Source organism: Pinus tabuliformis, chromosome 6 (genome assembly GCF_031772625.1).
Source record: "Pinus tabuliformis cultivar Carrire ecotype Pingquan chromosome 6, CPIR1, whole genome shotgun sequence".
NCBI lineage: Eukaryota > Viridiplantae > Streptophyta > Pinopsida > Pinales > Pinaceae > Pinus > Pinus tabuliformis.
In genome coordinates this window covers 119,257,197-119,281,430 of record NC_142292.1, presented here as the reverse complement: position 1 = coordinate 119,281,430, position 24,234 = coordinate 119,257,197, and the positions used below count along the sequence as shown (strand labels likewise).

The 24,234-nt window shown below is 38.4% G+C and overlaps 2 protein-coding genes across 2 annotated transcripts in view; both read right to left on the bottom strand.

The window, feature by feature from the left end:
• Positions 1-24,234, bottom strand: part of LOC149257628 (pyruvate kinase 1, cytosolic-like) — a 266,221-nt gene that overhangs the window by 173,817 nt on the left and 68,170 nt on the right. The window lies entirely within an intron of this gene.
• LOC149257629 (uncharacterized) lies at positions 356-22,324 on the bottom strand. The gene is made up of 3 exons (XM_089433879.1): positions 22,068-22,324; positions 21,793-21,963; positions 356-530 (listed from the first exon to the last, which is right to left on the bottom strand). The coding sequence occupies exons 1-3, from the start codon at positions 22,322-22,324 to the stop codon at positions 356-358; spliced, it is 603 nt and encodes a 200-aa protein (XP_089290005.1).

The following is a 24,234-nucleotide window of genomic DNA, read 5'->3' as shown; positions in this document are numbered from 1 at the left end:
TTCTTCAATCATCATAGCAACTATGGAAACAGGGAAGAAATTCAAAAGATCAGCGATCAACAAAATAAGTCAGAGAATCAAAATAAATACAAAAAACATGGGGAAAATAGCTTATAAGCATGTTTTAAGAATCCAAAACAAGGATGCAGACAGTAGCCAACAAGGCAGTGGAAAGGCAAGTTGGTATTGTGAAAGAAAATAATAAAATCCATGAAGAAAATATCCCTTGATATGTTTTCAATTGAGGTCTGGTTTGAAAATCACATAAGGACATATAACATCAAATCAGTAAGTAGAGCAAATGAAGTAAGCAGCAAGGAGCAGGGGATTCTTTCTCGGTTGTCAGTCCATACAATCAAGTGTTATCCTCCTCACACAGAGATGAGGATCCAAACAATTCCAAAAAGGATTCATCACGATCTAAATCAAGCCAGCAATCGTCCTCAAGCTCTAAATAAAGCAGGTAAAAGTCATATCGGGCACAAACAGTACAGAGGAAGTATCGATTGCCATTCTCTTCGGGTGGACACCTGTGCAGTCATGAACAAAAAATTATGTGGGAAACCCATAGCAACAGGTATATACATAACACAAATAATTATAAATTGAAGTATTAGCAATGGCTTTCTCAGCACTGGGATAATCAGCTAGAGAGCATCACTGTAAGGAACACAAGGTGTATTAGTGAAGAGCGCAGCTGAGATCTTCAAGGGCATAGGCGGAACAATCAACAGTTGCATCACGCTCAGCGAAGCCTCATAGCCGGAGAACCAAGAGCAGACTGCGTGTCAAATTATAACTACAACAACAAAACTTAGACCCAAGGTAACAGCAACGTCTTATCACTCAGTTTTCATAAACTGCTTCAATTTGACATTGGCTTTAGGATTGAAATCAATTTTAGTGTTGTCTCGTTTCATGATTATCGACCTCATCTGATCCCCTTACCGACCTCATCTGATCCCTTCCATCCTCATTATACTCTCTGCATTAACATCAGAATCCAGCGCCTCCTCCCCCTCTCTGATCCTGAGATCATAGTCCTCTCTTCACTATTGTTTTACAACCCCACTCTATAATTGTCAGTGGGTGTCAAAATATACGCAGCAATACAGGATTAACAAGGACTCCCTGAAGACTTCAGAAATAGTTCAGAACAAAGCCAAAAGAAGCAGAGATAAAAGAAGAAATCAGCTCAAGCCAAGAGATCATTCTCCAAGCAAAGGCATTACAGCTGACAGAACAAATCAAAAAGGAAAAATGTCTTGCAATCCACTAGAAAAAGTTGAAAAGAACGAGTTGTCCGACTTGTCAGGCTAATATATTTATGATAGGCTGCTTCAACCAATCTCTGAAAGACCTAAGATCTGAGATGAAAATGATTAATGTCTACAAGAAAAGAGACATTGACAACCAAAGCGCTGAAATCGAAGACCTGAAGGATAAATGCAAGCACCTGGAGGAAGTTGTGTATTATATCAAGTCATTGAATCAAAGTCAGCAAGGAGAAACCTCCTCAAGGTACAACAAGAAATGAGAACAGCAGCCAGAAGAGTCAGTGAACCAATTTTGGTGAACCTTATGCAACCATTTTACTATGCTTTGTAGATTCTGTTTGTTACTTGGGCAGTTTGTTAGGCAATATGCTTTCATAATTTTCGAAAATTTTAAAAACAAGGTTTCAAAAGATGAGGCAGGGACTGCACTCCCATCTTGTGCCTCTCTTGAGAACCAGCAGCCTCCGGATTGTAACAAGACTTAGCTCCTTTCTTTTTTTGTAATACAAAAACTAACCAAACTTGTTAAAAAAAAAAAAGCTTTGAAGGCTAATTTGAAGAAACCATTTCATATGACTAATATTTGTCCACTTCATGATTTACTTGGGTTGCGACTTTGGTGACTTGATGATGACATTTTCAAAAGACGTATATCAAATCAAAATTTTCCTATAAATAAGGAAAAGAGTGGAATATTAGGTGTGATTTTTTATGTGCATGATTTGGTGATTATTGACATTGATGTTGGGATGATAAAAGGTTTGAAGGCTAAATGAAGAATACATTTCATATGATTGATATTGTCTACTTCATAATTGCCTTAGGATGCAACTTTGGTGACTTGATGATGGCATTTTTCTATCCCAGTCAAAAGATATTTCTGATGTACTTACGAATGAGTTATCATAAAAGTGCACCCTGTTACCTACCATTTTGTGGGTGAAATCCCTAGGAGAAAATTTTTCTCCAAGATGGTACTCAGTCAACAGCCCCTTGCAGCCACCAACTAGCTCATTATGCCATTTCTCTGCCACCTGAATCGACCATGTGGTCCCTCACCCATTTGTTATGACTGTATGTTTGAAAGTGGGCCTCCCGAACCCAAAGGTATGCCTTGTCATTTGGTAATTGAGTATTGTAGTTTGCTTATCATGGACACTTGTGGGCAGGGATTTATGGGGGGATTTGGCGAAAAGAGTGGGCTAGGTCTTTGCTCTTGTCCCTAGACCTCTTTTTGGATGTTAACCTTGGACCCTAGTCTCGTGGGATCTCTTTTACTGGCCTTTGGGCTTTAGGGATGGTACTATATGGGAATCCCTGATTTTGGTTGTGTGTTCCTGCTCCCTCATCCACATATATCACTCCCCTCCCACTCATTATAACCCCATTCATTATTTATCCCACTTGGGTCTGTTAGAGTCGGTCTAATAGCCCTCCACCAGCGATCAAAGCTCTTTGCATTTGCATAAGTAGGTGTCTCATCAGTGTCATCTTATTGCATTCCATTAGGCATGCCATAACCCTGATGGAGGAGCTGGTGTCTTTATTCCCCTCTTGGCACTGCTGGATCAAGTTGTTTCAGTCATTAAACTTTTTCAAAGTTACTTGTCTTGTCTTGAGAGCAAAATTCTAGGTCTAGGGTTTTGGTCAAGTTTGTCTTCAAGGTCATGTTTCTGAAGGTCAATAGGTGCCCAGCAAGCCAGAGGGATGATTTTCAAAGTGTTTCTTCGAAAGATTCTATCTTGTACAGTTAATTTTCACCTTGGATTTAAAAACCCTGTTTTTAAAGCCAAGGTTATTTCTCAAAATTTTGTAAAAATTGTAAAAATTCAAAGGGCTTCAAAGGACAGCATGTAACCCTGGCTCCCTTGCCAAGATCCCTCAGATGCTATCCCTGCAAAAATTATCAAAGAAAAGCATCAAATCAATCAATTTCAGGACAAAAGGAAACCAAAAAAGTCAAGTTTATAAAGTGTCATGGAAAAAACATTATAAAGTGGGTTATGATATGAAATTAATTCAAACAAGGCTATAAAAGCCCTAATCTCCCTCTATCAAGCCTCATTATGCATTCAGGTGATAGAACAACTGATTGCAAGAGAGTTTGAGTGAAGTTTGTGAGTTGGGAGGGCGCGCGACCCGTTGAACCAGGCGCGCGACCCGTCAGAGGCGCGCGACCCGTCAAGCACCTTCCAGCAGTGTTAATTTCTAACGGGCGCGACCCGTCAGTGACGCACGACCCGTTGGGTGAGGCGCGCGACCCGTCAGCGTCCTCCTTATAAAATCGCCTGCAAATTCATCCAAGGAGCCAACAAAATCGCCAAATTGCCTAAGGTAGGCCCTCCAACTTACAAATTGCTGCTTGTTATGGTTAAAGACATCATGAATACATTTTTAAAAGATCTCATTGTGCAAGAGAAAAAGCTCTATGTGGCTGTGGTTTAAAATTGTAAAATATGCCTAGGGTTTTATGCTATTTTAAGGTATTCCCTTGTAATCATTTTTCCCCATTGCCCATTTCATTTTCCTTGTCTTCCTATGTAAATTTCCCTTTTAAATTTGTAAAGAAAAACTAAACCCTACCCCTCTTCCCTAAAAAAATAAAAAAAAATCAAGCCCTAATCCTACCTCTCATTATACCCATGTAAGCAAATGTATATAATGATGCATATGCAATGATTTTGCAAGGTTTTTTTCCCTAAAATCCCTGTTTTATATATTTATTCCCATTTTCCCTTTAAAAGTATCCCTCCCCTAACATTCCCCTCGTGCTCCTTGTCCCCTTGAAACAGCATATAGATCAGCATTTTGCAAGGCAGAAACAACAGTACATTTTGGCCACTTTGCTCCTTAAACAATGTCAGAAACCGAAACCTATGAGCAAAGTGATGACCAGGCATCAACTTCAGAGTTTGAGGTACAGAGGAGGCCTCATAAGGGTGGAAAGGGTGGTCATCATAAGAGAAAGGAGCCCACTTCTTTGACAGATTTACAGGCTTGTCCTATGGCAGTTTCATGTTTCCAGTATATGTCTTGTTATGAGTTTTGCGAGAGGATCTCTCGGATTCAGCATCACAGAGAGTTAGCTCGCCTATTTGTTTTACATTTGCATGATGGACATGTCAACCTTGCCGGGGTGGACTTTACATTGACACCCGAGATGATTGCACAGGCCACAGGGATACCTAATGTCGGAGAGGTATGGGATAAGCGCAAGGTGTTGGACAGTGTTCATTTTGAGCCTTTCGTTAGACCAGCACTCATGAGGCACTTGACAAGTGTGTTTCCCTTCAGATTTCTCAGGAGTGAGTATGCTCCCATGATGAGGCTCATCATGCTCTATTTTACCTGTGAGGGCAGATTTTCACAGGTATATTCGTACCATATTCGCCTATTGATGCACTTCACACGGGTACGGATGATGAACATCCCTGTTTTCTTCTGCCAGAACATTGAGAGGATGGTGTCCATGATGCAGAGGAAGAGCCCGGCACAGCGGTATAGGAGCCTTTACCATTATGGTTTGATTCAGCTTGTAGTATTACATCAGTTGGCTCAGCAGGGCATCTCATGGGAGGAGTTCATCTCTCGTGAGCTTTTCACAGCACCACCGCCGCCACATCCTGAGGTTGTTCACGAGGAGGGAGGACCATCACAGCAGCATGACATCCCCGTCACTAGACATGTCAGCTCCTCACCTTTGGTTACTTATCAAAGAGGCCAGAGGGCCTTATTTGCAGCAGCTCGGCAAGTACTTTCTCCACAGCATATGGAAGGGGTCTCGCCTTCTTCATTGGCTCAGCGAGTGTTATCTCTACATCAGGTGGAAGGGGCCTCGCTTTCTTCAGCAGCACAGGTATCAGAGAGGGGGAAGCAGCCCAGGATTGATGAGGGACCATCAGGTGTTCCAGATATAGAGCTTATTGATCTTGATGTCAGTTCTCCTAGCCGAGAGTCAAAGGAGATCATTCAGCACCTTAGCGCTGAAAATGATGCATTGCAGAAGAGATTAGAAGGGGCACAATGGACAATCTCATATCTAGAACAGCGCAACAAGCAGTTGGAGGATGAGCAAACTCTTGATGAGTTGTGGAGGATTCATAGTGACCGCAACTTGAATCGAAGAAGACCCGGTGATTTAGTGCCAGTTGAGCGAGAGGCTATGCTTATCCGGCTCAATGCTCATTTAGAGAGGCTGTTGGCTAAGGCCAACCAAGATAAGAAATTGTTGAGAAACATGAAGAATCAGTATTGGGCACAGATGCACGTGTGCAAGGCAAAGATGAAGGTGCTCCAAAGGCGGTTGGTCAAAGCACAAAAACGGAGAAAAAGGCCCGATCCCCTCCACATCTTGGCCGAGGCTTCCTTGAAGGAGCATGGCACTAAATAGCTCAGCCACAGCACAAATACCAAGAAATTTTGAACATTTTCGGTCAATTTTGGTTTTTTCAGGCAATTTACAGGTTTTGTCCATTAACGGGTCTCACCCCCCGCGCGACCCTTTCTCTTGGCAACTCCATTTTGCAAAAACTCAGCATTTCCAGATTTGTCATGAAAAGTTACATATGCTCATCCATTGCCAAGAGATTTTATGAAGTTTTGGGCCTCCAGAAAGTCAAAAAACAAGCAAAAAATGACTTTCTACCACATTTTTGAGACACAGAAAGCAGTCTTGGGAGATTGCAATTTTGGAGGGGCAAATGACCACCAAATTCAGAAATTCCAGTTGGGTTGGAAAGTAGACTCACAGACCTTTCCAATAAGCCTACTCTTGCCCCATTTGGACACCTGAAAGTGCCCCAAAAGTGCCCTCAAATGCGCCCGACCCGTCAGGCAGAGGCGCGCGACCCATCAGGCAAATTTCTCAAAATTTCACTGTACAGCTCAGAAAAACGCAGTTTTGACCATGTTTGATTTTTTGGAGTGGATTGTTATCCTCCTTGATGTAAATAATGTAATTTTTTGATACTTTTACACTTATGTATCTCTTCTAGAAGATTCATTCATGAAATAGGTAAAAATTAAATGAATGAATTGGTTTCCTAGCTTATAGAGGCAAGTTGTTTTGACTGCCTAGTTTTCAGTGCTTAGTTTAAAAGTGGTTGAAACAGCTCCTAGGATAGTGAGCTCGACCCCTAGAGGCAGGGAAAGATGTTAGATGATCTATATTATGTACTCTCTTGCTCATTTTCATGGTTGGACTCTTGAGGGAGAAGCTATCATTGTATTATTCACTGTATCTCTGCAATTTTTGGCTAAGGAAGACCAGGGTTTTGCAGTCCTTTTTGGGATTCTTGTGGTTACATGTATTGATGGTGTGTTTCTCTATGTACTTGTAAGTGTGTTATGTGAATCATTTCCTTTCTTTTCCTTCTGCACATTAAGCAAATGAAGTGTTAAAGTAGAACTCATGACTGTCATGCTCTGCTTTTAAGTTTGTTTAATTTCAATGTTTTCTACTGTTTAAGGAGAATTCAAAGTTATTGTTTGCTCTCATTAACTCCTCATCTGTCATTCTTAATCATCCACCTCAATCAAAGGCATCAATACTGTCTCCTACCTCGCCCCAAAGACCCCCTGCAGAAACTGTGTCCAATCCCCGCACCCAAAATTTCCACCTCCTCAATTTGCCACCAAAAACCCTAAAAACCCCAAATCAACCCTTTTGATCAGTTTACTAGCCTAAAATCAGTGTTACCCTATTGGTCATCTCACCAATTGAAGATCTTTATCGAGATAGACCGGAGAGAGCCCTCTCCTGCCCCGTAGGGCTAGCTACGAGGCTAAGTGGTTTGATGTTGCCTTGAGGTTTACCTTTCTCAGCCTGAGGTGAAATTTCAAGCGCTAACAGGGTCCACATTCCTCCACTGGGTCCACATAGGGTTAGCATTCCCCTTCCCCCTTGCCCACAACTTAGATTAGGCCTAGATTGATGCCCTGGAATTTGATGCAGCTGAAAAGAAAAGTAAAAGTATAATTGACCACATTCAACAAGAATATGTACCACAAAATGCAAAAGATGGTCGGGACAAACACATTTAGTACGTGGGTAAAAGCCAATACATGAGCTCTACCCCATCATCATGGCCTTCACCCTGGTTTTTACAGGCCCTAGATGAGCCTCCTTTCTCATTCAGGGACCCATGATTGTCCCAACCCTTGGTAGGCAATGAACCACCCTACCTTAAAGGGGGTATCCAATGTTATATCTTATACATCATGCTCTTATCCCTTGAGCCTCAAGCAGTTAATTAAAAAAAAATCACAAAAGGCAAACGGTATATAAAGAAGGGTGGAAAAATCAAGGTCAGGGCACCTCATGTACCACAATTTCTCCCTCCTATACATTATATATCCAAGTGTGGGCTTCCCTTTTATCAGCTACCCTTGTACCCCAGCCTATGGCCCAGGGTTGCCCCTTTCATTCCCTACTCCAATTATCTATTTATCACACGCCACCGCCCTTCAAAGGATGTACCTTGGACATACTACCCCCTTTAGAAGTAGAAACCACCCAATAGGATACTTATTTAACACCATTTGGAGCTTGGAGACATTAGCAAATACAAAAGCCCACGATAGAAGGGCATGCCATTATGAAGTGCCCACCTGTTGTCCATGGTTTGTAAGCTCTTTTACTCGATTTCCTTTAATGACTTGTTGTACTGAAGGCTAGTGGGCACATTGGATCTTATGCAGGATTGCATATTATCTCCATTTTGAGTTTGGTCTCCCAATACAGGGTCCTAACCCTCCAGAGGGATAAATTGGCACATGTAGGGTGTGTGTTGAGAGCCATGGCAATATCTTTGTTGGTTATGTGGGACAGCACGTGATCTCGAACCTCATCGAGAATCGGCCTCTTTGCTTCCGCCATCTACTTCGTGTAGGTTTTCATCTGATCTGCATCTATGAGGATAGCTACCACTGCATCGATGTAGGCTTTGAGTTTGTATTCATCTAGAAAACAGGAAATTCTTACGTTCCAGATCACATAGTTGGAGGCTCCGTCCAATTGATCTTGACCTCTCAACCTTGCTAATGCCATCTCTACCAAAAGTCGAACTCCTCCTCTTCTCCTCTGCGCAGCTACTGACTGGCTCTACAGACTCCCTGCTAGAGTGGCCAAATCTGCTCACAACTATTGTTGCTCTGCAATGAAAAATCGAACTTCTGGACAAGAAGTTCCCTGAGGAAAGAATTCCCTCAGTGTGTGCTCTTCCTTCATTCTGATGCTATTCTGAACCAGCAAACTACTGCAAAATAACTACGTCCCAACTGAAGATCTACTCTGCAAGGAAAATGTTGCTACTCCCTCTGCCTCTAGTAATCTTTGATTTGGAAAATTTATTCTCTGTCGACTCTCTCAGAGAAATAAACTTTTCCTCAAAAATTGACCCTCTTGGCCAAGAACTACGCTACCTTTGAGGGTTTCGAACTGCTGCCTATGCAGAGCTTCGAAATTCCTCTTCCCTTCTGCCACTGAGCTCTCCGGCTTACAAGTTGTGTTTTGGTACCATGTGAAAATTCTGTGACCCAAATCTTATTGCAACAACTAATGTTATTTCTTCTATTTGTTAATTTAATTAAACAAATTATTTGTTGTGTGCTATGGCAAATATTGAAAAAAATACACATCAACCTTCACAAAATAAATATTGTGGAAGAACTAAAAATGTTGGAAGAATAAATGCACACACACATACAAATACACAGTTATTTTTTAACTAAATCCCCAAAAATACCCAACTCAGGAAAACCGGTGCAGCAATTGAGGGTTTTAATATTATGCAGTAGTAAATCTGAGTACAAGACTATGGATGCTCAAATCTAGCAATCCATACAGAGAAATGACTGATAATAAATCTAGTGAGAAAAATCTCACTCCCATTGGTGATTTGACACTGATCTTGGCTCAAGTTGAGCTGCTCTTCGCTGCCTCTACACCAGCCTACACAATACTGCATCCCACAACTTGGAACTACTTCCCTCTCGCTATCTAATCAATTGTTGTCTAGAACACGAAACCTCCTGGCCTCCAGACTCTCTCTCCGGCTTCTGGCACTAAGTCACTGCTTCTCCCCAGCAACACAAAATCCCCTTTGAAGCACTGCGTGGCTCTACGCTGCCTCTCTATGGAACTTACTACCTCTCTGCAATGCACTCACCGAAACTGGAAAAACTTCCTCCGGCCTTAATATCCCTGCCCCTCTCTCACTGCTTCGAGCTCACTAGCTCTCTCTTCGACAACTCAGTACTACTAATCAAGAAATCGATCTACCAGTAAAATTAAATTGTTGGTGTGTGTATTCTCCAAGCCCCATCGAGCTTCTTCTTATAATCTCTCATTGAGACATCAACGATCACGATTAAAACTTAATCGATGGCTAAGATTAACTAGAACTTGATCCAATTCTTCTTCTAGAAGATTATCACCATAACTTAATTAATACCCTTTAATTAATCATATTTCCTAAGTTTAAACTTTAGACTTAGGAAACGATTTCTGGGTTTCAGAGAATACATGTATTCTAGCCTCCACCAAATTTTGTGGCTAGAACACATCAAACTAACACCTTGCGGCTATGTCATTGAAAAATGTTACCATTGATGCACCTTTCCAACAGTGGGGTTTGGACTTTATCGATGAATTCAAAGATAATTCAAACAATGGGTATAGATGGATCCTCACGGCAACTGATTATTTCACCAAATGGGTTGAAGCAATACCAACCAAGAAAGCAACTGACTAGGTGGTTATGGATTTCCTCGAGTATAAAATTATTACCAGGTTCGATGTTCCCGCAAGGATTGTCACTGATAATGCTAAAGCTTTTGACTCCATGGCTCTAACATCCTTGTCTAACAAATATGGCATAATCCTATCACATTCTTCTAACTATTATCCTCAAGGAAACAGACAAGTTGAGTCAAGCAACAAAAACCTCATAAAAATTATCAAAAGAACTATCAACAATAATAAGAAGGATTGGGATAGCAAGATCAAGTATGCCCTATGGGCTAACCAAACCACTGTAAAGGCATCCTCTGGATTTAGCCAATTCCAATTAGTATATGGTTCTGAGGCCAAACTACCTATCCAAACGCAGTTGCCCATCCTTGAGTGTCTAAAATCTTTCCCTAATCAACAAAATGTTATAAAATCCTGTATTGATCAAATAATTGAGAATGATGAGAATAGAAGGAAAGCTTTTGACCAAATTGGTCATAGTCATGATAAAATGAAAGTTGCTTTTAAACACACCCAGCGCAAAGCCTTCAAACCCGGTGATCTTGTACTCTTATGGGACAAAAGAAGAGAGAAGCCCGGCATGCACAAGAAGTGGGACAACCTATGGATAGGTCCATTCAGGATAATTGATATGGCAGGAATAAACTCATACCACTTAGAGACCCCCGATGGAGAGTCTGTTCCCCTCCCTGTAAACAGACAACTCCTAAAGGAGTATTACCCCGAGGCCACTTGATATTGTATCATATGCATGGTAGAGTATGATGCATTGCATGTTGAGTTTGCAATAGAACTAATGTCATATGACATTTCTCATGGTAGATTAGCTGCATTTAGATTTTCAAAAATTGCATTTGAAAATTTACTTCTACGAATCGATTTTATGGGTCTAATCCAAGCATGTGTGATCATGAGACATCGTGAAAGCATAGTGCCCCATGTTTTCTCATATATTATATGTGCATGTAAAAGGGTTACAGTAACCAAGAGATTGGTGGAGTTCTTGTGACTCCCCGTTCGAGTAGCTTCATCCACTTCTTCAAGAGATCATGTCCCAATGGGAGCCAAATGTTACCCACCATTTTGTGGGTGATATCCCTATGAAAAAAATTCCTCCAAGATGGTCCTCAACCGAAATCCAGTAGCCCCTTGCAGCGACCAACAAGCTCGTTGTGCCATTTCTCCGCCACCTGAGTCGGCCATGTGGTCCCTCACCCATCTATTATGATCGTATGTTTGAAGGTGGGCCTCTTGAACCCAAAGGTATGCCTTTTCATTTGGTAATTGAGTATTGTAGTTTGCTTCTCATGGACACTTCTAGGCATGGATTAATGGGAGGATTTGGGACAAAGAGTGGGCTAGGTCTGTGCTCTTATCCCCTAGACCTCTTTTTGGATGTTAACCTTGGACCCTAGTCTCGTGGGATCTCTTTTACTAACCTTTGGACTTTAGGGAGGGTACTACATGGGAAACCATGATTTTGGTTGTGTGGTTTCGCTCCCTCATCCACATATATCACTCCCCTCCCACTCATTATAACCCCATTCATCATTTATCCCACATGGGTCCATATTCCCTCCACAGGGTCCACATAGGGTTAGCCTTCCCCTTCCCGCTTGCCCACACTTTGAGTCGGGCCTGAATTGATGCCCCAAAGGTTGATGCATCTGAAAAGAAAAATAAAAACATAATTGGCCACATTCAATAGGAAGATGTACCACAAAATGCAAAAGATGGTCGGGACAAACACATTTAGCACATGGGCAAAATCCAATACATGAGCTCTACCCCATCATCATGGCCATCACCCTGGTTCCTATAGGCCCTAGATGAGCCTCCTTTTTCATCCAGGAACCCATTATTGTCCCAACCCCTGGTAGGCAATGAACCGCCCTACCTTAAAGGGCGGTTCAAGCACTGCTATATCTTATACTTCATGCTCTTATCCCTTGATCCCCGAACAATTAATTAAAAAAATCTAAAAAGCAAAAGCTATATAAAGAAGGGTGGAAAAATCAAGGTCGAGGCACCTCATGTACCACGATTGCTCCCTCCTATAAATTATATACCCAAGTGTGGGCTTCCCTTCTATTGGCTACCCTTGTACCACAGCATGTGGCCCAGGGTTGCCCCTTTCATTCCCTACTCCATTTATCTCCTTATCAAATGCCACCACCCTTTAAAGGATGTACCTTGGACATACTATCCCTTTTAGAAGTAGAACCCACCTAATAGGATACTTAGTTAACCCTGTTTGGAGCTTGGAGACACTAGCACATGCCAACGCCCACAATGAAGTGCCCACCTGTTGTCCATGGTTTTTCACATTATTTTATTCTAGGGGTTAATGTAGGCCCAAGTAACTAAATCGAACTCATTAGAAGTGTATAAATAGAAGTAATGAGGATTCATTTTAGCATCATCACTTGGTTTGGACTTGTATGTCTCTAGAGATTTTTGCTATTCCTTCTTGGTGGACGAAATTTTGGAGCATGGATGAATTTTGATGTTTGGATTATCTTTTCTTATCTTAGAGCTTCTTGATTGGCAAGTTTATTGATGATTGGATATATTCTCTTACATGTAAGTACAAAATTAATGGCATTTCTTCTTTTACTTTGTCACATACATTGATGATGAGAGTTTCGCTATACTAGGGCTAATTGTTGCATGCATTTACTGTGAAATTGTGGAATTATGTTTCTATGTAGCATCTCTCTATGTATGGGCCATGTATGTTGAATGTATTCTCCTAGGAATAACAAGCCATCTTACCTTGCAAAAGGAACTGTAAAAGCTTTCAAGGTCACTCTCCTTTTTCTTGATGACAAATGAAGTTGTCCTTGAAGCCTCATTGACCTAGAAACAAAGTCCATTCTCATATTCTTCTTGACTCCAAATCTCTCCAAAGGATTAGGCAATAGTCTACCATCAGGTGGTCATTTTAAAGAACCATTTTCTTCACCTCTTCTTCTTTATTCTAGGTCTAGCCACATTAGGCCTCCTAGGGCATCACTTTCCCAACAAACCACCCATAGAAAAACTTCAATCTCTTGGCTTCTCCTGCACTGGTGTGTCTCCTAGGTCCCCTCCAAATTTGAGGAGATTCCGACAGTGGGATTGTGAGATATCCCAAGCCCTAGCCTTGAGACCATATTTTGCTCTAGGTTTCCCTAGGCTAGTACCTCACAGGGATCATTTCAACACCTTTAAGTAAAGATTCTTTCTTTGATCCCCTTCTTTTCTTAGTTTAGGTCAAAATCGTCATTGGTTGCTAAACTCCCTCCCTGTGACCTAACTTGTGTCCATTTGGTCCTGTGTGGTCCCATATCTTATCAAAGTCAACTCTTCAAAAGCCACTTGGGAAACCAAGTTCCAAAAGGATTTTAGGGTTTAGGAAGCTCCTTTACAAGTCACATTCCCCCATCCTAGAGAACCTTGCACCTTGCTTAAAAAGCAAGCACATCCCACTCTTGAGTCGCTCCTAGGAAAGGGTCACCGAGATCACTGTAGAAATTTCTGTTTTCCCACCCCGGTTTTCAGTTTCTCCTTATTTCTCCCATATAGTTAAATTCGTGCCCACTTTCAGCGTTAAATGCTGCTATATGGCCCTCGTTTTGCGTGCAGAAAAACCAGCAAACTGCTCCTCGATTTTTGTGCAAACCTCTCCTCGAAAATCGTGCCAAAATCTGCCTTTCACTGTGTGCTGAATCAGCTGTACAAATCTGCTCAACTGCTGCCTTGGAATGTGTGCCAAGCTGTTGTCTCCTTCTCCTCCCTGCTCAGAAATCTCTCTTGCTCTCTTGCTCTCCTTCTCCCAATCTGCTCATGAAAGAATTGAATCGAATGTGATCTTTTCCTCCTTTTCCTCCCTTAATATAATTCCAAATGACTTTTGGGTGATCTCTAAATCCAATGGCTGAAATAGATTTAGATCAATGGCTGAGATTAAATGCTCATTTAAATCTCACTTTTTATTTTTTAATTCACCCCACTTTAATAAAGACCCACTTAGTCATTTATTTCCAAAGTCACTTTTCCTTTCTAATTTTTCATTGACTTTATAAAAGTCACTTTAAAATTAGACTTAGTAACTTTATCACTTAAAGTCACTTTTAAATTAGATTTAACTTTATAAAATTATAAAGTCACTTTAGGAGAAAAATTAAATTCTTTTGGACACTTTTCCCTAGGCCAAAGATCAAACCCTAAGGGAACCACCTGTCCTCCGGTACCAAATTTCAACAATCACTTCACGTCCATCTTAATTGATCTATCCTTCATAAGTGATTCTCTATATATATTGGGTCTCCTCCCATTGCTGAAAGTCCGTAAAGAGTAGGAAGCTTCAGCTGTGGTGATAGTGGGCTTTAGCTTCATTGTTGCTCTTGACCTAGCAAGTGTCCCTCTAGGACCCCTACTAGTTTGAGCGGTAACACACCTTATTCTCTATCCGCCTGGCATGAAGTTATCCACAAATTGTCCTTCACAAGAACTGATCCCATTTTGTATAGACAATTTGTTGGAAGTTTGCTATATTCTAGATTAAATGTATGCTTTGTAGTCAATTTAATTGCCAGACATATGCAACATCCAAAGGAAAGTCATTGGAAGGCAACTAAGACAAGTTTGAGATATATCAAATATACAATGGATTATATGAATCAATATTTTCATGGTGGAGAAGCTTCATTTCTTGGTGATCCTAATGACACAAACTCTATAGCAAGTTATATGTCTCCACTGGGTACAAGTCCAATGACTTGGTCATGTATTAAGCAAAATGCAACCTCTCTATCTTGTGAATATGAATATCAAAGAGCAAAGGGCATTCGAAAGGAAGCAGTGTGGGTCGGGAACGTGTTGTATGAACTTGGAATTGTTCAAAGGATGGTTACAAAAATTAGATGTGACAACCACAGTGCAGTTGACTTAGCAAAAAGTCCAATTTTTAATGGGACAACTAAGCATGTGGAGCTAGATGTTCAATACTATAAAAGTCTTGTGCTGAATGCCATTTTTTAGTTGCCATTTTGTAGAAGTGAAGAGCAAACAACAAATATCTTTACTATATGTTTGACAGAGGCAAAGTTTAGTTCGTGAAGTTGGGATATATGCTTAAGGCGAAGGAAGTTGACAATAAGAGGGAACATGAGGTAGTGTCAACTTACTCGTTGTGATATACAGATATGGCTCACCAATAAAGTATCCAAAATATTTGGAAAATAATAAACAAATCCATTTAGGAATAATAATATATTAAATAACATATTTGAGAAAAAAAAGATATGATTTACAAATGAGGGCTCCATATATATACCTAAGCGGAGTGCCCTTTCATTAATAGCCATGTCCTTTCATTATACTAATTATTATTTAATTATGAGTTATTTAATTATATTATTTAATATATTTATGTTCATGATATTGCATTTCCCTCATAAACGATTGTTGTCAAAGCATATTGATGAAAAGACTTGATATCTTTTTTAGTGTTCTAAGGTTTTCTTCTTCACATCTTTCCCAATTCTTGGAGGTGTCATCTTCAATGATACAAGACAATATGAACCTTTGAATGTTGAGCAAAATTGTCAAACTAAAAAATGATCTAACCCATCCAAATTGAATCCTCTAAGGAACGTTGCACTTATAGGCTTCCCAAGATAAATTGTTATCATGAGTCTTAATTTTGCTAACATCAATATTTTTCAAAACATAAGTTAGTTGTTTCCATTCTAAATGATGTCGATTCACTAACCGATTAAAGCATATGCTTTTGTTGAAAAATGCAGCAAGAAATTCCCAATTTGATTTTTCCTTGATTAAATTGAGAAGATTTGAATTTCCACATCAACATACAGCTTGGATGATGTTAACTTGTGTCACATGGCTTGTGTCACCAAGTTTACTTGGTAAATTCGAGTTGGAGGAGTTAAAGTTCAGGTCTACATTTGTGATTGCTAATTTATAGAAATCAAGGTCAGTTATCTCAGGTTGTTTACAGTTAAACTAGTTCCAACTTTTGGAAGAACTAGTGGAAGGTCAGTTAAGCAGTGGGACTTCAATCAAACTCGGTGATCATCTAGTTAATTGATCAATCAGCCCAAAATAGCTAGTGCATGCAGAGAATTCGAGTTACCCTATTGAGGTGGAGATTCCAAGGCATTGTAACATCAGTTGTAGACTAGTCTTGAGTGTATAGGTGTTGCATGCAATGAGATGATCAGCGTAAAGTAATTGCGTAATTCCATTGAAGTAATTTCTTAAATAATAGGGGCTAATTCCTCAAGGAATAGTGCAAGGAAATAAGAGCTCACGCTGAGGCAAAAATTGACTAAGTGTGGGTCAGAGGCCTTCAGTGAGCAGAGATATAAGTTGTGCACTTGCAGTGTGAGCTCAGTTGAGCAAAGCAATTGTAATACATCTCTATTCATTTGATTAATGCAAGCAAGCATTGGGAGTTTTAGCATATTGCTTTCACCATATAAAAATACTTGTTGCATGTGTATTATTCTTCTTGCATGTCTGAGATTTTTGTTCTAAATTGTGAATTAATGTCCGCAGAACAGTGGTGTAGGTTTGTGTCTTGTGATTTTGATTAAAACTTCATGAGCAGTTGCAAATCTACAGCCTTACTTCTACAGTTTTTATGATGAGGATGTCGACAAGAAAATTTTATAATATTATTTCACTTTATCGTGCTTGTAGCATATTCTTGGCTTATTTTTGGTATATGATCTTTTTCACATACTGATGTTTTTGGGTTAATTGTTGGATATTCACTTGAAATTCCCCGTGCATGTACTCCAACATCTAAGTCTATTTTTACTTCCACTAGAATGACATATTTTTGAGTTGTGATATTGATGGAATTTGTATTTGTTCTCTTTTATGCAGTTTGGACCTTTTAACCTGAAGACTTCAGTGGTTTTATTCTGTTTTCCAATGATTGCTTATCATTCTTAAGTTTCTTAATTTCCGTAAGTAGATTTTGATTATGGTTTCTAAGATGTGAAAGCTCTTCAGCTTCTGAATCACCAACTTTACCTTTTAATATTCTAATTTCTTTCATCGACGTTTGATTAAGGCTCCTCATGTGAGACTTTTCTTCATCTTTGGACGATAAGGTCTTCTAAAACTCTTTCTCAACATCTTCTTTTTCTTGTTCTAATCTTTGATAACCCTGTTTCGTAGCCTTGGACTTCTTAACATGTGCAAGTAATTTATGATTGTGATCTTTTAAGTGAGAAATTTCCTTGTTTTTATCTATAATAACTTCATTGAATTCTTTTTGTTCTAAATTCTGAATTAATGTCCGCAGAACAGTGGTGTTGGTTTGTGTCTTGTGATTTTGATTAAAACTTCATGAGCAGTTGCAAATCTACAGCGTAATTTCTATAGTTTTTATGATGAGGATGTCGACAAGAAAATTTTATAATATTATTTTCCTTTATCGTGCTTGTAGCATATTCTTGGCTTATTTTTGGTATATGATCTTTTTCACATACTAATGTTGATGGGTTAATTGTTGGAAATTCACTTGAAATTCCCATTGTATGTACTCCAACATCTAAGTCTGTTTTTACTTCCACTAGAATGACATATTTTTGAGTTGTGAATATTGATGGAATTTGTATTTGTTTTCTTTTATGCAGTTTGGACCTTTTACCCTGAAGACTTCAGTTGTTTTATTCTGTTTTCCAATGATTGCTTATCATTCTTAAGTTTCTTAATTTCCGTAAGTAGATTTTGATTATGGTTTCTAAGACGTGAAAGCTCTTCAGCTTCTGAATCACCAACTTTACCTTTTAATATTCTAATTTCTTTCATCGACGTTTGATTAAGGCTCCTCATGTGAGACTTTTCTTCATCTTTGGATGATAAGGTCTTCTAAAACTCTTTCCCAACATCTTCTTTTTCTTGTTCTAATCTTTGATAACCATGTTTCGTAGCCTTGGACTTCTTAACATGTGCAAGTAATTTATGATTGTGATCTTTTAAGTGAGAAATTTCCTCGTTTTTATCTATAATAACTACATTGAATTCTTTTTGCATATTTGATATTGACTTTCGAATTTCTTGAATGATCACCTTCAATATATCTTTCAAGTCTTTTGATGAAGGTATTATCGAATCTAACTTCACTGTAATGTCTTGAAGTGTCACCTTCTTATTATTAATGAAAGTCAAAAAACTTTTTCCATGTGTTCGATATAAAGGATCCTAGTGTTCCAAACCATGGTAAACTGAGAATTATTTTGATCTCTTCTTTAAACATGGTTGTAACATTGAATTGAAATACACATTCACAATCATCAATTGTCACTTGCAAGCCCTTAATTTCATTAAAACAAAAACAAACAAAAAAACAAGCAAACAAAAAAATTGCAAAAAATATATTTTTCTCACCTATATTTGGTTTTGGAATGGATGATTGATTTGTCAAATTGATATTATATAATTTTCCTTGTCATTCACGCTGATAATGATATTAATCTCTTTTCTTTGGATACTATGTAAGTAAAATAATCCAAACCATGCAACTAGTCAACCTTTATGAGCAAATCTTCCTTCCTTTATTTTCGAAAAAAATAACTTATGTATTTAAACAATTAAATACATTGGATCCTTTTTTAATACCTTTTTTAACCAAGGACCTTGATATCATTCCTTAAATTGAATTAAATAAAGTTTTTCTTTGAACTTAGAATTTTTTCTTAATAATTCTTGAGGGCCCATTACAATTACTTTGCTTTTATTGAAGGGTGAATTTTATTTTCACTTAATAAACATTCTGAAATTTTATGAGTTCTTTGACTTTATCAAGCGGTAAATTCTACTTTCACTTAATATACTTTTTGAAAACTTTATTCCGTGAATATGTCCCTTATCTTGACTTGGGTTTATGAATGTTATGATGTGATTTGTATACAAGCTTGGATGCAGAATTTTTTTTAATGCGATAATTTCTAATTGTAACATTTGCTTAGACCAGTGCAAATACTCCTATTGCCTTGTAACTAGTATTCTTTTCGAAGGCATTTCAAATTTTTTAACATACAAACAACAGTGGGACCAATAGGAGTACATTGAATAGTACGAATTTATAACTATGACTGCTCTGTTATAGGGACACAGATGTATGAACAATAGTGTCTAATATGGACAATGAATTGATTGCACTGCTATAAATCCCTACGGATTGCACAATATTACAAAATTTCATAATAGATGTACAAACGGAGCAGTACAAAACATTGAATTTTTTTTAAATGGCGACTATTGTAGCGAGCAGTTATACAGTCTCGCAGATTTGTACAGATGGCAACAATTATTGTACAGATTTTGGGAATGGTTGGTGTACAAATGGCAGTGGTGGTTATATGGCTATGTACATATAGCAATGGAAATTCAAATTTTTTTCTTCAATTGGAATTTTGATTTTAACTGTGTGGTTGTACAATGGTACGGACGCTCCTATACGACAACCGCAAATCAGTATGGTCTGCAATTGGTGGATATATGGTTGTACGGATTTCTAGGAATTGTACAAATTTGTTTTGAACAACTTATTCAATGGAATGGCAAAGAGTGTGGACCAATTTGATTTTACCTTCAAACTTGTAGCGAAGTCTTTTTTTCTTTAACAAAATTTTTAAATGATTGATGACCCAACAAAGCAGAGAAACTCTGAAATTTTAGCGTAGCTACAGCTTGTATGGCCAATCACCAGGATCAAAAAAGAAACTTTGATACCAAATGTGATAACCATATATGATATGACTTAGCAATAAAGTATCCAAAATTTGGAAAAAAGTAAAGAAATCCATTTAGGAATTAATAATATATTAAATAATGTATGAGAGAAAAAAAAAATTGTATGATTTACAAATAAGGGTTCTGTATATATACCTAGGCTAAGTGCCATTTGATTAATAGTCATGTCCTTTGAGACATGTCCTTTCATTATACTAGTTTTTATTTAATTATGAATTATTTAATTATATTATTTAATATAATTATATTCATGACACTCATCATCCTCTTGATACTTCTTGATGTATTTTTATAGTGACCTAGTCAATATTAAGAGGTAATGTTATGATGTGTAATATTGCCCAATGACAACTTATGTGATACAATTGTACATAAGCCTTAAAGGCACCTTTGGGCACTTGTTTGAGCCATTATTACCCTATAGTGATCATGTCATGTGGTCTCATGGGAGTATTTTAGGAGGTTAGTTATGTCAGTATGTAATACTTTATTATATTATTGGGTAGGCCCACCAGGTTTACTAATATTTTAGTGGATGCCTCTAAAAAGCAAGTGAGAATGAACAAAGGGATTATTGCCTTCATATCTACACATATGGAGAAATATGTGAGACAATTATGATGTACGAGTGCTGTTTTGGAAGCTTAGTGATAAATCTTGAAGCATGAGATCCAACATTAACTCTAATGAGTTTAAATTTAATGTGTAAGTTTTACTTTTATTTCCTTTGCTAAATTATTTTGTATAATTGTAAGCTGTAGATCAATGTTACCAGACTCGGAATCGGCAATAAATCGGCGAGGCAAAAGAGCGAAGAGTTTTAATCGGATCGGGAAAAAATCGGCAAATTCATTAAATAAAAATATACACATATATTGAATTAAAAAAACCATTTTTCATTAATATTGGGTAAAGGTATGTCCAAACAATGCATAATATCAATAGATGTCCAAAATATCATGAATAAATAAGTATCTCATATATGTTATGAGTCCACACATGATCCAAAGCACTGAATCTTGAGTCCTTAGAAGCATATGCTTCTAAAAGTTTACAAAAAAGTTAAAAACTGCATACTAATCAGAAAAAAAATCAGCAACTAAGAGTCTAAGACTCTTAAAAGTGAGAACTAGAAGCGATTCCTCCCACTCCTTCGCTTGCTTGACTCTCAAAGTTCTCCAAGTCATGAAGGCTGAAAAGAGGAGGCTCATCTAATTGAACCCATTCTGCCGCATTTGTAGCTTGCAAATCTAACTCTTCAAGGTCGATTGGTGAATGATCAATACCTGTCATTATCATGAGACATTGAAATGTGAATTAAAATTTCACTTTGAAGTTTGAACTTTAAACTTTTAAAGTACGAACTAGATTATGAAACCTTCAAATTCAAGCTCTCGAATCTCACCTTGTATTTGTTTGTTGCGAAGTCATAGATTGTAATGGACAAATACAAGGTCATTCAAGCGCTTTTGTGTCAATCGGTTGCGCTTCTTAGAATGTATTTTCTCAAACATGCTCCAGTTGCGTTCACAACCTGAAGCACTGCATGCTTGGTTTAAGATTCGAATGGCAAATCTCTTCAAATCTGGCGTATCACTACCAAAGTTTTTCCACCAAAGACCTAGCAAGTGGTAAGGGTTTGTGAGTAGAAGACTAGAAGTACCAAATTAGTAAATAGTAAAAACTTAAAAAGAAAAGAAAATTTAATAAAACATTTAACATACAAAATAAAGTTTAAACAAATTTAATGAATTGATGAAGCCTTCAAGCTGGGTACCTGGCAACATCTTTGACCTTTGTCTTATAGCACTGGTATAGGCAAACAATTTAGATGGTGCCCTATAATCTTGTAGTTGGGAAAAGACACGACTTTGTTGTTCTGGATCAGGGAAGCACCTTTCCAAGCATGTCATAAGTCCTCTGCCAACCTCCCCATCCTCATTAAATTTGCTCTTATCATAAAAATATTGTGGGTTTAAGAAGTACCCAGCAGCATGTAAGGGGGAATGCAATTGCCTATCCCAACGTGCATCTATAATGTCCCAAAGAGGCATATACTTTGTCTCATCATCCCCATATCTTCTTTTGATGGCCTCCTTTGCGAGATCCATCGCCTCATAAATGTAACCCATAGCGGGTTTGTCACCATCAACCATCCTGAAAGTTCAAGCATTCAAATTTAAAGAAATATGAAACATTGTAAATAAAAAGAAGCTTGAAATGAAATTTAAAAAATGAAAAAGTTAAAAGACTAAAAGTACCTGAGAACTCTAACAAGGGACTCCGTCACAGCAATAATCTCTTCAGCATCTTTCCAGAAGCCATCATTAAACACAAGTGCAGCAATTTCGATGCCTTCAGGGGTCTTGGAATGTTTAGATCCCATCCACTCAGGTCCCAAGAACATCCTCTTCAGATTTATCTTTTGCTCAACCACAGATTGCAAAGATATGAAATTTGTTGCAAATCTAGTGACTGCAGGTCGAACAATTTCTTTACCTTCAGTGTATATTCTCATAGTGTTTAGGACAATAGTGTGGTTGTATAGGTATTTGGTTATGGATTTTGCCTTCTCCACAACCTCATGTATCCAATGAAGCTTACCAATGTCCTCAAGCATTAAATCTATGCAATGGGCAGCACAAGAGGTCCAAAAAATAGTGGGGTGCCTCATCTCAAAAAGTCTACCAGCAGCCATATAATTCGCTGCATTATCGGTGACAATTTGTACAAAATTTTCTTCTCCCACTTCTTGAACGACTTCCTCCATCATTTCACAGATAAGTTGGGCAGTCTTAACCTTATCTGAAGCATCCACTGACTTGAGAAACATTGTGCTTGCGAGACAAGATACAAGGAAATTTATTAAAGTTCTATTCCTCTGATCTGTCCATCCATCACTCATGATGGTGCACCCTGTTTCTACCCATGATGAACGAAACTCAGCTAGCACAAGCATGACATCTTCAACACTCTCTAACAACATATCTGTCCTAAGGCTCTCTGATGTAGGGGCTTTGAACCCTGGACCTGCAGCAGCAATTGCATCAATCATAGCTTGCCAATAAGGACTTCTGGCACAGTGGAAAGGTATGTCAGAATAGTACCAAAAGTTAGCAATGGCCTTCCTTGCCTGACTATGGATATTTTTTTTCCAACCAGTGCCATCCAAGGTAGGTTGGGAACCGGGTTTTGTGCGGGGAGCAAAAAAGGTGTTTATGTTTCCACCTCCACTGTTGAAGGAAGGAGTTGCTGTTGAAGGACTGCCATGGCTTTGAGTTTGACTTGGCCTTGGAGGCATGTGTGGAAAACTTGGGAACGGCATTGAGGATTCAACAGATTGAGGTGACATGGGGCTAGTGGCAGAAAAAGTATCAACTCCAACATTTCCTATTTCAGCATTTTGCTTTGCTTTCTTGGCATTATGCTGCTCTAACATATCAAGGGCCAAGGCTGCTTGGTATTGGACATTCTCGTCAACTTTGCCGCAAATACCTATATCATGGCCAGGTATTTTTGCAAGGTGGAACTTGAATCTATAAATGCCTCCACTGCATTCCTTTTTGCAAAATTTACAAAGGAGCAAGGGTTTTCCGGGAATCTTGTCACAATAAGCCCAAGCAAAGTCCCGCTCTCTCGGCATTGTTGTTGCTTTGAACTTGTGTTTAATTTGTGGCTTCTGTTAAGATTTGGAGTCTGGCTTCTATTTAATTTGTGGCTCCTGTGAAAGACAACAAAAAATCAAATTAATATGGAATATGGCTCACGTTATGTAATATGGCAAGGGACAACAAGGACAGAACAGAAATGTGGAAGCAGGCATGGATTTTTCTCAATCTTTCCATGCATTCAAAGCTCATGAAAGTTAAAACATATAATTATAAACATTAAAAAAAATAAAGAGCTTATTCTCAGTAATAATGAGAACCCAAAATCAGAGAAATAAACATCACCTGCCTAATTGGAAAAACAGAGCATATATGAAAATTGGGACAGCTTTGAAAGTTAAAACATATAATTATAAACATTAAAAAAAATAAAGAGCTTATTCTCAGTAATAATGAGAACCCAAAATCAGAGAAATAAACATCACCTGCCTAATTGGAAAAACAGAGCATATATGAAAATTGGGACCTCAAGCAACTAGTTAGGTTGAAGTAAAACTGAAACTGTACCTCGTTGACACAATACTTTATAAGTTTATATAATTACTACCTCGTTGACACAATACTTTATATAATTACTGATTAGTATAAACTAGCTCTCTACAGTGGAAATGACAAACACAAAAAGAAAGGTAATGTTAGCTTTCTTCACTAAGTGCGGAACCTTCTAATGTTCAATAACAAATAAAGCCGCAATCAACGAACAATGATGCTAAACCAAACCATTATAATACTGCACATGACTAAACAACAGAAATATAGC

Excerpts from the sequence above, each read along its gene's own strand:
- LOC149257629 (XM_089433879.1), bottom strand. The coding sequence starts at position 22,324 with ATGAGAATATACACTGAAGGTAAAGAAATTGTTCGACCTGCAGTCACT. Across the intron at positions 21,964-22,067 it reads TCCCTTGTTAGAGTTCTCAG|GATGGTTGATGGTGACAAAC; the intron begins GTACTTTTAGTC and ends TTGAACTTTCAG. Across the intron at positions 531-21,792 it reads TCCCCCTTACATGCTGCTGG|GTGTCCACCCGAAGAGAATG; the intron begins GTACTTCTTAAA and ends ATGACTGCACAG.